This window comes from Acanthopagrus latus, chromosome 17 (assembly GCF_904848185.1).
Source record: "Acanthopagrus latus isolate v.2019 chromosome 17, fAcaLat1.1, whole genome shotgun sequence".
Lineage (NCBI taxonomy): Eukaryota > Metazoa > Chordata > Actinopteri > Spariformes > Sparidae > Acanthopagrus > Acanthopagrus latus.
The window spans coordinates 9,104,580-9,120,105 of record NC_051055.1 but is presented as its reverse complement, the minus strand read 5'-3'; the positions used below and the strand labels follow the sequence as shown (position 1 = coordinate 9,120,105).

At 43.3% G+C, this 15,526-nt stretch overlaps 1 protein-coding gene across 4 annotated transcripts in view; it reads right to left on the bottom strand.

The window, feature by feature from the left end:
• Window positions 1-4,150: 4,150 nt before the first annotated feature.
• Window positions 4,151-15,526, bottom strand: part of znf516 (zinc finger protein 516) — a 77,092-nt gene continuing 65,716 nt past the window's right edge. For 3 of the 4 annotated variants that reach the window (XM_037073476.1, XM_037073475.1, XM_037073477.1), the window contains 2 exons: window positions 13,659-13,763; window positions 4,151-8,593 (listed from right to left, as the gene is read on the bottom strand). In XM_037073476.1, the coding sequence (XP_036929371.1) occupies window positions 8,379-8,593; window positions 13,659-13,763 (320 nt within the window). In that variant the 3' untranslated portion in view covers window positions 4,151-8,378. Of the gene's footprint in view, window positions 8,594-11,146; window positions 11,218-13,658; window positions 13,764-15,526 lie in introns of all 4 variants that reach the window. The other variant, XM_037073478.1, reaches the window with a different exon arrangement.

Sequence of the window (15,526 nt, the reverse complement as noted above, 5' to 3'; positions counted from 1 at the left end):
CACTTTGGCCGAGACTCAAATATCTCTGCTTTTATTAGATCAATTGGCATGGCACTGGTAGAAATAAAAAAGAAAGAAAGAAAGAAAGAAAGACGGAAAGAAGAGAAGGAAATTCCCATCGGTTTCAGTTGTACATCTGGTTGTTTTGTGCTAATTAGCATGAATAATATTAGCATGCGAACAAGCTGAACTAAGAAGGTGAACATTATAGCTACACCTTATACTTGATAAATATCTACACGTTAGCATTGCTTCTATGAGCCTGTTAGCATGCTGCTGTTGGCATTTAGCTTAAAGCACTGCTGTTCCTTAATACAGCTTCACAGAACAGCGAGCATAGCCATGGGCTCTTATTCCAAACGTCACACTCTCTCTAATGTTTCTACAGTAGCCCAGAAAGGACAAACACTGGCTCAAGAGAGGGAGGGTGAAATAAGGGGTGTTCAGTTGGTTGCAATCTGAAATACACTAGAGGCCACTAAATCCTTGACACTGAGCCTTTGAAGAACCGCTGACCCCGCCAAACTCGTCAAACACTGCTGTCTGCCGACCCAACCTGTGATCCCAAAGCATCAGTATTTAATGAGTTTGGAATGAAACTCTAACATCAACTTTTCAAGCAAATTGGACTTTTCATTTAAAAGGTCATGCAAAATGTTGTGCAGCTACACCTAAACACAGGATGACCCCATTCAAAGGCAAGGTGAAAAGCAGTCACAGAAACTTGCTTTCACATCAGTTATTAAAACAGACATAACAGTTCAAATTTTTGTACAGTCTCTCCATGAGTTACTCTTGCATGCTGCACTGATTTGAACAACATGAGAAGTGATGAAAGTATCTGTGCAAAGAATAAAAAGAGCGGCGCTGGAGAGTTTAAATGCTGCCTGCTTCCTCACCTCAGTGCTGCGGGAAGTGGGCTCGCTTGTCAGATTCAGTTTTGTTAAGTTGCAAAAATTGTCAGACGCAAGGCCCCTTGGATCCAACGTCAAAAGCTGTTCGACAATTTAAAAAAAGTGTTTCTTTTGAAGCCCACTGATAAATTTATTGTTCCAAGGAAGTATAAATGTTGCGTTAGACGTTCAAACCCTGTTAAGAACACGGTTCTGAGTGAAACACCTCATCAGAACCATCCGGATGGTCATAAAGTTCTGTCTCAAAGATTTGTATCGACTTGGCAGCCGCACGTAGAAGAGCTATAAACATGCATTCAAAAAGGTAAAACACTATAAATTCTCAGTGCAATGGTAAAAACAAGTCATCTGTAGACCACCCGTGGTAACACCTCTGTCAAAGACATCCGAAGAGAACAATAACAGCTTTCCATTGCGGCATGAAAATGTGAAATTAGAAAGAAAAAAAAAGAAAAAAAAGGATATTATACTGTGTTCTCCACCACACCTATCCATCAAATGTGAGTCAGCCTGACATTCAGCGTATTTTCCACCTCAGTCAGTCATTCAGTCAGTCAGTCAGCTTCTCCGCTGTGTGACAGAAAGAAGAGATGTCAGCGAACAGGTTTTTCAGGGAGCTCAGGGCCGTCACGTCTGCCTTCGCAGTGACTGATGAGGTTGGGAAGAGTGACGGGCAGCTGCAGTCTTTTCTCAGCCCGCGGGCCTGCCTGGCATTAACGTTATGTGCCATGTTCTCAGAGGGAACCTGTCACTCAGCCGTCGCTCAAGCCGACAGACAGATGGTGCACATAGACACGGAACATGAAAGAGACTGGCAAAGTAGCAACGAATCCCTAGGTGGTCCCTCGCAGTTGAAGGGTGAGGGTTTCTCATCACCGTTGCTTGGCAGCTCGACTTCAACCGCGCGGCCACACACGGACATCAAGGTGCCAACGGGCCCGGACCAACATCAAAGACGCTATCCATCAAACATGTCACATGCAATGAAAGAGAACAGCTTGCGGTGTGGCTTAGGTCTGATCTGTTTTCACCTCATCTCCATGAATCATGACCACATTCTCTTTCTTCTCCAGGTAATGGAGCCAAATCAGAGCCGCCAGCGTCTTACAAAATAGACGCCACTGCAAACAGCAAACTGTAATCAAAAAGGTTAGGATCGGAGAGTTCTATCGAGCAGTGTGGGTCGGATTGTTTGCAGTAAATTTGACTGCAAGAGAGAGAAAGTGTGCAAGATTCTCTTTATGTGAGTGAAGTTGAAGATATGACTACATCTGTGGACTGAGAAGAGAAAAGCACTGATGGCAACTATGTTGTCAGGGTGGAAATACTTCTCTGGGAGCCTGTGCAACATAATGAGAGACTAAAACGGCAGGTAGGGGAAATATATTAGAGTGAACGGCGCCCAAAGAGCAATCACACCCACCGTTTCATCCATCCCACTGAGCTGATGCGAGTCCAAACATACTTTGTTGTAAAGGAATCCCAGACACTGTTTGTTCATCGTACCAGTTATATTACGACACACAATGGGACAAAGTGAAAGGGGTCACTTGTGGTGATGATTGAAGTACCACCTAATCTGCAGCTCTACTCGGCTTTACAGAGTTTTAAAGCACATTCCAGTTGTTGGGCCCATAGTGTCATTGTTAGGCATCTATGCTGGCAAAAAGTTCTGACCCGTTGAGGCATGGACAGAAGAACTCTGGGGTTTCCTGAGGTGTCTGGCATGGGGGTATTGGCAGTGGTCCCTTTAGGTCCTGTGGATGGGGCCTCTGCGGACTGGACTTGCTCCAGCACATCCCGCAGATCCTGATCAGATTTTGACCTGGGGAATTCGGAGGCCAAGTCGACACACTGAGCTCTTTGTCACGTTCCTGGATGTTTCTTGCGGTGTGGCAGGGTGGAGGGGAGTTTGCTGGGCCTGTGACAGTGTTTGGATGGGCGGTACCCTATGAATGCCAGGGCCCAAGGATGCCCAGTAGATCACTGCATGTCATACACGTCACCTTTAATGTCGTGGCTTACAGTTTGCATTCATCTAAGCGGCGGGAAATGTGTCTTTGTGTATGCTGAAATATTTGCCAATATGTTCACCATATCAGCTCAAACGGTGATGAATTGTCAGTGCCGTGTTCTTTACTTGTTTCAGCTGCCCCCAGGAGTCCAAAAGATCAGTTATTCTTCAAGCACCCCAAAGAATCTTAAATTGACAACCTGTCATAATATGATCGGACAGGCGATTAGAAGGTACCCTATGCGTGTAGAAATCAGAAGGACAACTAGGCTGCTAGAGGGTAAACAAACTAAGCTTCTGTAACTCTGGTGGATGGTCACCATAGGTTAAGATGATACTTACTAACCACCTGACTGTAGGTGACTGTGGTTAAAAAAATAAATAAATAAATAACTCAGACTATTTGTAACCTCAGGTCATATTTAAAGCATCCATCATTATACCAGTGCTGCGAAAAGTGCCCGGGGTAACAAAGTTGGTGTAATATAAGGTAACAGTTGGCAGTTGCCTTCCAGTTTTGGCCCTCCCAGGGTCAAAGTCTGGGCACCCGTGGTTTATGCTAATTTTGTTATCACCTCCAGATAAGCCAAAAGTTCAGCAGAGAATGTAAATGAGGTTGTTTTATTGCAGAATGTTCTTCCTTTGTTAAAGTCATTTACTTTTTATTTACTTCCTGTAGTTCCTACTAGGTGCCATTATTGTGTTGCCACGATTAAAGTGTGTTTGTACTCCAAACTTTGCATCCAAGCTAGCCACAGGTCAGCATCAGGCACCAGATGAAAATCCCAGATGACTTTGAAATCTAAATTATAACAGGGTTCATTTATACAGTAGCTGTGATCAGGAAGGCAGTAAATACACTACTGACTGGCCCTGTACATTATTTAGGAGTGATAATACAGTAGAGTCAGGAACATCTGATGATGGTAGACGACCATGGCAAGAAAAGGTCACGTGAGCCACACAAAGTAATACAACATACGCTCAGTTTTTTTATCCTGTCAATACTCAGAGACAGCGTCCCTGCATGGTTCTTTGAAAATGTCACACCAGCAGTTTGAGTCACAAGCAAAAAAGGAAAATTTGAAAAACTGTGAATGTGTGAAGCTTTTTCATCTAAACTCGGACGTATTCAGTCGCAGCTGCCGAGGAAAAATTTAAAACAAACAGGCAACAAAAAAAACCCAAAAAAACAGATGAAACAGAGCCAACAGGTGCCATTTTGTGTGTCTTTATTGTGGACATGACATTACATCTTTTTGAAATGATGTACAAAAGTGTAACAGAACTGAGAATGGCTCAGACGAGGTAGAGCTTTCACATCGGCTTGCTGGCATGAAAACTACACAGTATAAAAACAAAAACAACCCAGAAAAAAAAAAAAAATCAAATTAAACAAACGCTCCTGTCTGCCTCTGTCCTCTTATCCTTTTTGAAGTGATAATAAATACAGATATCAACCAAATACATTTGGAATAATAATGTCTTCTAAGGTAAATTAATCATGAAGTTCAGAACGAGGAAAAAAAAAAAATAATAAAAATACGGACACAAATAATACAACTTAAGAGGCATGATAAAAACCCAACCAAAGAGAGAGAGAAAAAAAAAACACCTGCCAGCCCCTCTGGGAGGGCAGCCGAGACTAGCTACTGAACAAATCCTACAGTTTAGCAAAGAGAAAGACTAAAAACACACTCTTACATCTTTATGAAAAAAAATAATAATAATAATAAGCACTGCTGCACCTAGCATTATCAAACTTTCCGTGAGGATAAACACAGCCGCCACAGAACAAATCATTTGTCTTTAAAAACATATGGAATTACACTAACAGAAAAAAATAACCTCTAAACCAGAGCTGACATTGAAGTGTGTTAGCCGGCACCATTAAAAAGACATTCTCAAAGAAACCTTAGCAAGAACTGGACAAAATGAGAACAGTTAAAGCAGTAACCTAGTCTAAGTGCACTAGTAATGCCATTTGGTTTCTACTGCTGTATATAAGGGTTTGGTAAGAGTGGATTACAGATATACACTTTATATTACATACACTCACTCCTGCTTCATAATTGTTGTTTTTTTTCTAAGTCACACTTCGGAGTACAAATTCATAACTGAGGAGTTAATCTTAAAGGGAATTCTGTACAACATTGGTATTAGTACTACACTACCTCAAAGGCTAGAGTATCCGTTTCAAGTATTTTCACTACCCACACCTTCAATATACACACTCGTGTCATATTAGGCATATTCAAGCGCACGGTATCGTATGCAAAACTCGACGGCCCACTGATGTATCAACCATTTCATCGTCACGTAAGAACTACTGAGGTCTCCAAATAGATGGGAAGTACAGTACTCTGAATGCTCCGTAGTCTTTAACCGCTTTGGATTCTGATCTTATGTGCACGGGAGTGTCTCTGCAAAAAAAAAAAAACAAAATCCACAGCCGCAGATGCTTTGAACTACCTTTGCCTTTTGTTTTATTCTTCCCCCCCAACCCCGACGTGGCTTTTTTTTTTTTTCAATTGCAGAGAAGACAAAAAAAAACAAAAAAACACCAAGGCCAGGACACAAAGAAAACATCCCCTCCCTGCACGGAACAGTCCCCGCTTCATACCAGCCAATAAACTTCAATCAGGCTTTCATTGCAAAAGGAGGTAGCCCGGTGCACAAGGCATCCAGAAGGAGGCCGGAGCACACAGAAGTTAGTCAACCTCTTTATGCAGTATGGAGAGGTTTCATAACGAATGCACGCACACACACGCGCGCGCACAAAACGAATGAATGCACGAGCTCTCTCTCTCTCTCTCACACACACACACACACACACACACCTGTGTTAAGGCTGTGACGGCTCTATGAATTCAGTCGGCTCTGAAATGTTTCCATCTCATGTATTCAGGCCTGAACTCTCTGGAAGCCTGACCTCCAGACCTCCGGTTGCACTCTCTTTCTCTCTCTGACCTCCTCACCCTTCTCTCCCAGAATGCCAATCTTCACCATCATCTATAAAAGAATTTAGACTGACAGCATGGGAGTTTGACCGATTAGTCTGCTTAAATGTTTTTGGAAACAAACATGAGATCTCTTATATTAGTTATGTTCGGGACGTGCGTTCTAAAATAATGTGGACAATGTTGAAACATATGTCTTTTTCAAACCTGACAGTTTCAAAGGTTGGGAAATTTGGGTATTTAAGTTTTTCACGGGGCTAACAAAACTTAGGTTAGTTTAGCACAAAGACCCGAAAAATGGGACAACAGCTAGCCCGGCTCTGAATTTCCTCCCAGTTTTAAAGAAACAGTTCAGGGAACTTTGGGGAATTAAGTATATTCACTTTCTTGCAGGGAGTTAGATGAGAAAATGTATGTCACTCTCGTGTCCGTCTATTAAAAATGAGGCTACAGCAGGCAGTTTGTTAACTTAGCTTGGCACAGTGACTGGAAACAGGGGAAGACAGCCAGTTCCGGAACAGTTTTAAAGCGACAGTTAAGGGAATTTTGGGAACTGAGTTTGTCATGAGGCTAGCGCTAACAACCACATGAGAAACATGGGAAAACAGCTAGCCTGACTCTGAGTATCCCGCCAGTTTTAAAGGATTGGTTTGGGGAATTTGGGGAATTAAGTTTATTCACGTTCTTCTCGAGAGTAAGATGGAATGATTGATACAGCTCTCGTGTCTGTATGTTAAACATGAAGCTACAGCTAGCAGCTCGTTAGCTTAGCTAGCCACAAAGAGTGGAAACTGGGGTAAAACAATTAACCTGGCTCCAGACACCACTTCTCAAATGGTCTAATTTGAGTAATCGTTAGAGGGTCATCAGGTTAAACCTTTTACTTACCTAACCCCGAGACTGGCAACAAATGATCATTACTAAATGATGCACTAACAGTAACAGTGTTACTTGCATTCACTCGCTAAATTTGCAGAAGGGGGTCTTCGCAAATGAATGATACACCGTACTGATCGCTCTAAAAAGGAGCATTAGCGCCCTGGCACCATGGAAAACCCTGGCTCCAGAAGTCATAATTTGCACCCCTAATGTGTGCAAGGTATCAAGGGGGCGATATAGGGGTGGATAGAAAGTGCATCTGGTTAAGTACGGTACCAATGTTTTTATCATATACTCAAGACAGAGTTGTCCCTCAGCGATATAAAGTAAGATGCATCCAGGCAGGCCAACACCAGCAGTACCATATTCTCTTTTGCAGTTGAAGCTGGAGCCTCCTCTGCTGAGCAACCACCTTGCCCCGTCATTCCCACTGTTTTGGAGTCAGTCTGATTCAAAGTCAGAGGTGTCAGAAACACTCTCTAATATGAAGGAGTTATGGAGGAAAACTGCCTCCACTCAGTCCCTTCGTCTTAAATGGACAATAATTGAATGGCCATAAAAACGGTACGCTCGTTTATATTGGCTATTAAAAACGTGCACTCTTTTTAATGAGCACTAAAGCAGACACCCCCATTAGCCGTCTCTCTCTCTCTCTCTCTCTCTCTCTCTCTCTCTCCTTCTAATCATCAGCTGCACCGCCTCAGAGTGGTCACTGCACTGCGAACATCACACTCAAGAGTGGAGGGAAGTGAGTTTAGCACGCACACACACACACACACACACACACACACACACACACACACACAGATGCAAGTCTTCATCTTCACAACCCAGAGGAAACAAACTCGCACCCTGTCAGCTGACTGTTGATGAATCGCAGAGTGTCGTCCCTCTCATCTCATCTCTGATGATGGGTGTCCTGAGGAATGCACAAACTCTTATACAACAAAGCTTGCAACAAAAACGGGGGGGGGGGGGGTCGACTACAGCAACCATGCAATGCCACAGTCCTTGATTCAAACGCTAGCATTAAAGTTCAGTTGATCCGCTTCTTTTCATTGAAAAAAAAATTTAAAAAAAAACTTTGCTTTTACATCGCACTAGCTGCACTAGGCAACTTCACTCGTCAGTACCTCCAAAATGGCAGCAAGAGGCAGCTCATTGAATGTTGAGGGATCGGATCATTTAAGGTGATGTAAACTACACGCAATCTGCTGAATATTCTCGCCGACCCCTGTGATTGAGGAGGCAAGAGAAGCAAAAGAGCGATCGTCAGCTTCTCACGGCCTCCCTGACACCTGAATTTCACCCAGATCTTCTCTCTATTTACACACAAGACTCTTTTCCACTGCAGCCCCCGTTGCGTGGTGTTAAAACTGCCTAGCACAGCTGCACTAGCTAAGAAGAAAGAAAACAACAACAAGAGCCTTCAACGTACAATGTTTTTTTTCATTAAAGGATGATAGGTGGCAAGGAGAGGCTCAAAAGGTCGAGCGCGAGTCCGGCTCCCAGTCCTCTTGAATTGAGTAGTTTTTCTCTTTTTTCAGGTTGTCTGATTTCCCCGACTAGCCTGGTCCGAGTCCAGATCCCGGTCTACTGTTGTTGTTGTTGTTATTGTTGTTGTTGTTGTTGTTGTTGTTGTTGTGGCGTCGGCGGGTGTTTGGCAGCCGGCGCTCCTCTCTCCTCCTGGCTCAGCAACAAGCCCCTCGTGTCCGGGTACTGGCTGTTGTCAAAAGGCATATGGTGGACACTCTGGACGTGCGTCTTTAGGTTCCCTTTCTGAGAGGCTCGGTATGGGCAGAGCTGGCAGCAGAATGGCCTCTCCCCTGAGGAACACACACACACACACACAATACATGCGTTAAAGTTGAAAGGTCAGACGGAGGCCGTGCAGGAGGATTATGAGAGGAGAAGACGTTTTTGGAGAATTCGGATAAACACAATGAGACACAACGATGTAAACCAGGGACGAGACTCGCTGCGGAGGGAACAGGAAAAAAAAAGGGGGGGACAAGCGAACACGGAGACAAACGTAAACCAAGACACATGAAGGCGTTCAGCTAGAAAAAGGGGAAACATTATGCGGCATTCACATTCCATATTTTACACCTAATTTCATTTAAAAAGCGAACCCTGCCTCTGACCCAGATGGACAAACTTCCCTTCATTTTCCTGCCATCTGCCATCCGCTGCCATCCTACTTTTGTCTACATGTATTTCTCTCAATCCCCCCCCCACACACACACACATGCACACACGCACTCTAACACAGCCCACACACACCCTACACTCTCTTCTAATTAGACTGACCTACAATGGCACACACACACCTCGGCAAAAATTGTAAAAAATAATTATTATTACGATAATAATAAATGAATAAATAACAGACAAATAAGCAACACACACCTGAACAAAACAAATGAGATTGCCATTTAATTGCACCTAATTATCATTTTGATAAATGGAAGAGTATCAAAGCGGGAAAACAAATGACTCCCCGCGCCCCTCCCCGCACCCGTCTCCCTAAAGAAGAAACAAGGAAATATAGCTGTTATCATACATCATCAGAAACACAACAGAGGGAAAGGAAGGGGGGGAGCGGAGAGGAAGAGAGAGAGAGAGAAAGATAAAAACAAAAAAAGGTATAATTAATCACACACAAAAAAAAAACGTTAAAAAAAGAGAAGGCAAAAAAAAAAAACAGCTGGAGAGGACGTGAGAGGAAAAGCGAGGAAGCGTCGCGACACCGTCCTGCGAGGAAACATCGCTGACGGAAACCGGTGCACTACATTATACTAAAGGTTATCGTCACCGTAAAGCAGCGTCAACACTACATCTAATTGGACCCCTCCGCCTGCGCCTGCTCCCATCATTCATAGTGTGCGGTAAATCTGAGTCGGTGCGGGTGCGTGTGTGAGTGTGTGATTAATTAAGATGGAGGCGCGGAGTTGTGGAAGCCAGCTCCCTCCGAATGTCAAAGCGGAGCAGATTTACTCCTCCCGTTCCCTCTGCCTCAACGCTCGTCTCTATGACTAACTCTGAAAGACATTAAACAAACTACAGAGGGACGCACCGGCAATCCGTTCAGTTTGTCCTGTTTGTGTGACAAGCAGTTTACACACCGCCACGCAAAGAGGTCATTCTCAACAATCTTTTCTTGTTCGTAACAGCGACAACTTGTCATTATTTTTCTTGTTGGTTGACCTGCCATTTGTTCTCAAATGTCACTGATTGATTGATGGACCTATAAAATGTCAGAAATGCCCATCGCAATATCCTAAACCACAGGATGATGGAATCAGCGCCATTATTTAGTCCGACCAGCTGTCCAGATCACTAATATCTTCTATTTATCCTGATGTACGACAAAGAAAAGCAGTACATTCTCACATTTTTGGCATTTTTGCTTAGTTGCTTAGTAACCTAATTCATTATGGATACTCAATATTTTCCAAAAATAAACAATGAATTAAAAAAAAATGATAAACAGACCAATCCTTTAAACTGTACTCTCTATTTTTAGCCCAGGTTAAAACGCTGTCATGTTTTTGCAAACCACTGACACGTTCACATTTCAAATCACGTAAGAAGGGATGGTGGTGGAGTTGGCATCCCCTCCACCCTCTCACCCGATGACCTCTGTTTACATCTATGCTATCTGATGGCAGACTGACGATTGTTAGAACAGCTTTTGTGAAGTTATGAAGAGGGTACAGGCAGAATAATTTGCTGTGTTACATCAATTTCCAACAGAAAGAAGAAAGTTTAATGTGGACATTAATCAGAAAAAGTGTGCTGGAAAATCAGTCAGCCTTAATCACCTTTGAACATAGATGATAAACATTTGATGGCATGTATTTAAAAGTGTTCAGTGCTGGTGAAGGTAAAAACCTCAATCATGTATCGAAAGAACCTGCAATTTGGCAAAGCCGAGGGAAAATCCGATGATATCAGTGCTGGCTGTAACTGTAAAAAAAACAAAAAAACAGCATGTGCTCCTGTATTTATCCAATTAGGTGTCGGCTCTCAATTAATAAAAGAACTGCCAACCCCTAAAGTGTAATTAAAACGTGTAAATAAAAGCCTTTCGACGAGACAACTGTGATGTGTACACTGGATACACACGCTGACGTCAGGTGTGATCCAGCAGCGTGTGAGGATGCCAGGTGTTAATGCCAGGTGCAGAGGGTGCCACATGTGACTGTTAACACATGACAAAAAAAAAAAAAAAAAACACTCACAAAAAGAATGGGGGTGCAGGACTGACACAGACAGACAGAAAAGACAAACACACACGTGCCGAGGTGAGACAACAATACGAAGAAACATGCAGAAGCGATGAGTGGGGCCCAGTGGTTAGCCATCGTGCCACATACTTGTTTGGGAGCTTCAGAAGCGGTGGTGTGAGCGTCAGTACCTCTGTGGAGTCCGTTAAAATCAAACCCAACTGTGGGGGGAGAAGGAGGGTGGGGGGGGGAGGAGGAGGAGGAGGAGGAGGAGGAGGAGGAGGAAGGGAGGAGGGGAGGGCATTCGGTTAAAAGCTCTACCAGATCCACACAAGCATTTCTTTTCTTTTTTTTTTCTTTTTTTTTTCCCACCACCACCCGCACACAGTAAGTAGCGTTTGCCACAAGCACCCTTTGCTAATAGAGGGGAGCTGGCAGTGATGATGATGGTGATGATGGTGGTGATGATGGTGATGGAACCTGGTGGAGGCAAGTCGGTGATTTAATATGACGCATGTTAATAGAGGCCTCGGGGTGGCTGGCCTTTTCTGCATGTGCACGTCCATGCTGAAGACAACCATCGGTGACAACATTAATTACAGCCTCGGCGAGTGTTTACAGACCCTATGCATGGGAGTGTGAGTGTGTGTTAATACACTGCGCGTGTGTGTATTTACTATACGGCTCGGGGGGGAGCTGAGCACTGCATCACTTACCATTTGGCCTCTGTCACTTAGAATCACTGGCCGTGCCACATATCATTCACACTCTCTATAAAGAAGCTACTTATCTCAGTGTCTAGTGCGATCACTGCCGGCCCGGGTGATGGACATGACAGGACAGGAGAGGAGAGGAGAGGAGAGAGGAAGAGAGGGGGGCAAGGGAGAAATAAAGTGGGAGACAAATAAGAAAGAAGGCGGGGGAAAGAGGAAAGGAAAGGAAAGGAAAGGAAAGGAAAGGAAAGGAAAGGAAAGGAAAGGAAAGGAAAGGAAAGGAAAGGAAAGGAATGGAAAGAAAAAGAAAAATGGAGGAAGCAAGAAGAGTGGAAAAGACACAAGTGATTGAGGAGACTAAATGAAAGGACAGAGAAAAGGGACAGTAGAAACCATGAGGGAAAACAAGAGAGGGAAGAAAAGAGGAAATGGGGAGGGGAGACGGTGAGAGGAAATGCGAGAGATAAGGTAAGAAAATGAAGGTGGATAAGGGGAAAGAAGAGGAAGAGCAGGGAAGAAAAAAGTCAGATGGGTGCGAAAATAAATAATGACATGAAAAAGGGCAAGGAGATGAGAAAAGGTGAGATGAGAGGAAACACAACAGGAAAGGAAAGGAAAGGAAAGGAAAGGAAAGGAAAGGAAAGGAAAGGAAAGGAAAGGAAAGGAAAGGGGAAGATGGGAGCAGAAACGATGAGAGAAAACAAGAAATGGAAGGAAAGAACTGGGAAATAAGGGGGATGAATACAAGAAAATAAAGAGGAACAGGAAAAGAGATGAAACAGGAAAAGAAAGGAAAGGAAAGGAAAGGAAAGGAAAGGAAAGGAAAGAAAAGGTGGGGGGGGGGGAATCTAGAGGAAGTACGGCAGTACGTCTAAATCAAGCTGTTTAGTGAATGGCATCAGGACACATGCAAATGGATTCATAAGGCTGCCGTGGACAAACGCTGGTCTGCCTCATTAGAATGCGCAATTCCATCTCTCTAATTGACATGTGATTAATAATGTATACAATTTGTCACAGGTCAGTATCCGGAGCAAATCATGTTTCAGTTTAAAAAATAGAGACAGCTGTCCAGCCCAGGGCGGGGACGGACTCACAGACTGGCTGTCACACTCAGCTGAACAAGAAGATCAGTTTTGATTTATTTTGGAGAAAGCAGGGACGTGGCAGACGTATGGAGAGTCAGGCGATGAAATATCGCCGGGAATGTGAATCCCCGTGCATATATTCTCAATAGCTCATGTGAGGGGTTTTCTGGGTGAATGAATTGCTGCGAGCGTGATGATGTTTGCGCACAGGTGGCACGAGACTGACTGGCGGCTGGAGGAGCGGCAAAAAAACTGGGAACACCTTGTGATACACGAATAGAAAGTAACTAAAAGGCCGTTTTATCCGTAATAACTGAATTCTGGACACAGGCCACAATACAACAACTTTCAACTTACAACAGCTTCTTCTTCATCATACAAGTTTACGTCCGTCTTGTTTACATGTGATATGTTTCATAAGTCTACATAAAATGACTTCTGTTGTAACAAACAGAACAGTAGTGATATAATATAATGCATAACATCATCTATAAAACAGTATTTCTTTATTTGATCTGATACAAAAGCACCACGCTCAATTTCATTTGTTGTCAACATAATCAAATTTGCGAGCTGAGTTTGTGGTTAATAGAAGCGTTGACACTTTTCTTCATATTGGGACATGATACGGTCAGAGGAAAAGACAATTTAAAGGCAAAATTGTTAATTTTCTGATTATTGCAGTCATTTTTACAAATACAGTGGTGGAGACTGTGGGACCCCACCAGTAAGAAAGTAAAGCCAATTTCCTACGCTGACATATACAGACAGTCTTCAAGATTATAATTGTTATTTAGTGACTTTATTTAGTGAAAATGACTTTTCGTCGGTCAAGCCAGTGGGAGTTACGGCTGTATTTACCTGTATGGGATCTCATGTGGGTGCGCAGGTGGCTGGGCTGATTGAAACTCTTCCCGCACTCATGACAGAAATACAGTCCATGCCGCATGAGAGACCTCAGCATCGCTGATCACACACAGGAGAGAGAGACACACACAATTAGCACACACAGCAAAGCAACAGAAGCAAAACAAGTTCAATGTAACAGTGGAACGACAGGGAGACAGTATCATAATTATGAGATGTGCTGTCAGCAGATACATCTGTGTTAAAGAACAAGGTACCATACAGTTCATTGGGCACAATCCAAGACTCTAGAAGCCCAGTGATCCCAACTGGATGCGAAAACATGTCATTAAAACCCTTTTAAAGCCAAAATTTTCCCCATAGCTGCTGAGCTTAAAGTGCCAGTGTGCCCTGGCTGAAGTGGGTGCTTGAGCTCTAACTTGTGTAAAGAGTGTAAACTACTCCATTTCAGATCAAATCGGATTCACCACTTAGTGTTTGCTTCTGTTTTTTGTTTGTTTTGTTTAATTTACATCTACTTCAGTTGTTTAGGAGAAAGCTGCAACTCAGTTTTGCTGTAAAGCTCCAGAAATGTTTTGCGGACTAAAAAAACTTTCCATTGACATGGTGGGTGAGGAGATAATGACTGAATCTTAATATTGGAGTGAACTTATCCTTTAACGCAGTTCTACCTGCTTACAGTACATCCCATGATTTGTATATCATACATCTGCTTTTGACGGTCATACTTGTTGAGATCATGCTTTACTGCTCAGTAGGTGAGCTGAACCAACTGTTTTCATATTGATTCCTGACGCAAACTTTGTACAACTTTCTGGCCGGACCAATTTCTATCATATGAAGTGTTTTGTGAAACCCATCTTGAACAGGTGTTAGCTGTTTTTTTTTGTTATTTCTGAACAACGCTCTTGAGAAAATGCAACTGAAACACAAGCACTTTTGGCATTTCGTATACCAAAAGACGGTTCCCGGTTTAAAACATTTCTTGAATGTATTTAGTTACATGTTCAAAGGCCAATGTGTCCTAAAATCTAAGATGCTTTCAAATCCTATGTGAGATTACACATGTGACTTTTTCTGAGAAGAGTGGTGGAAAAGGTGGACATCAGCATCAGTTTATTCCAAGGCAGAAGACATTTCCACGTGGGAGTGTTTGCGGCGATTGAATGAAGACGTAAAGGTCAGTAACGGGCAGAGAGAGACTGGGAGCGCATGAGCGCAGTGCGTGGCTGGAGCGGTGGAGGTAGGCAGCGTCAGTAGTGGACTCGCGCAGGCATCATTAGTATGTCTAATGTGTCATTATGAGTGGCTAGCTCCAGGGGCTGGACTGCAGCTGTCACACAGCATCATCTCAGCGGCTGACAGCCAGACACACACAGCACACACACACACCGCATAAATTACAGGCAATTAAAACGCCCCGGCTGTGATGTGCCCGCTCCGCTGGCCGTGTGTCACATGTCAGGTGTGTGTGGCTGCGTGTGTGTGTTTCAAGAGTTGTACTTATGTGTGTTTGGTCCAAGGGCCGCACACTGGCTGCATTAACACACGTACACACACACACACGCACAAGACGTGTTCATGTCTTCACACGGCAAAAAGGACTTGTTGAATTCTGATGACTTCAGAACTCCTAAATCCTGATAGAAGTTTTTTTTCTTTAGTAGTACAACAACTTTGTAACACAACATCTGGATTAAGTTAAACGTAATGTAATGTACAGTGTTACACAACATTTCACTAAAGAGCCTGATATGAGATATTGGAACTTTACATAAAAATCCTGACTCTTGTGATTTCAACCACCTCATTACACAGCTTGTGCATCTTTTTCTAATGCTCTAAAATATCATAACATATAT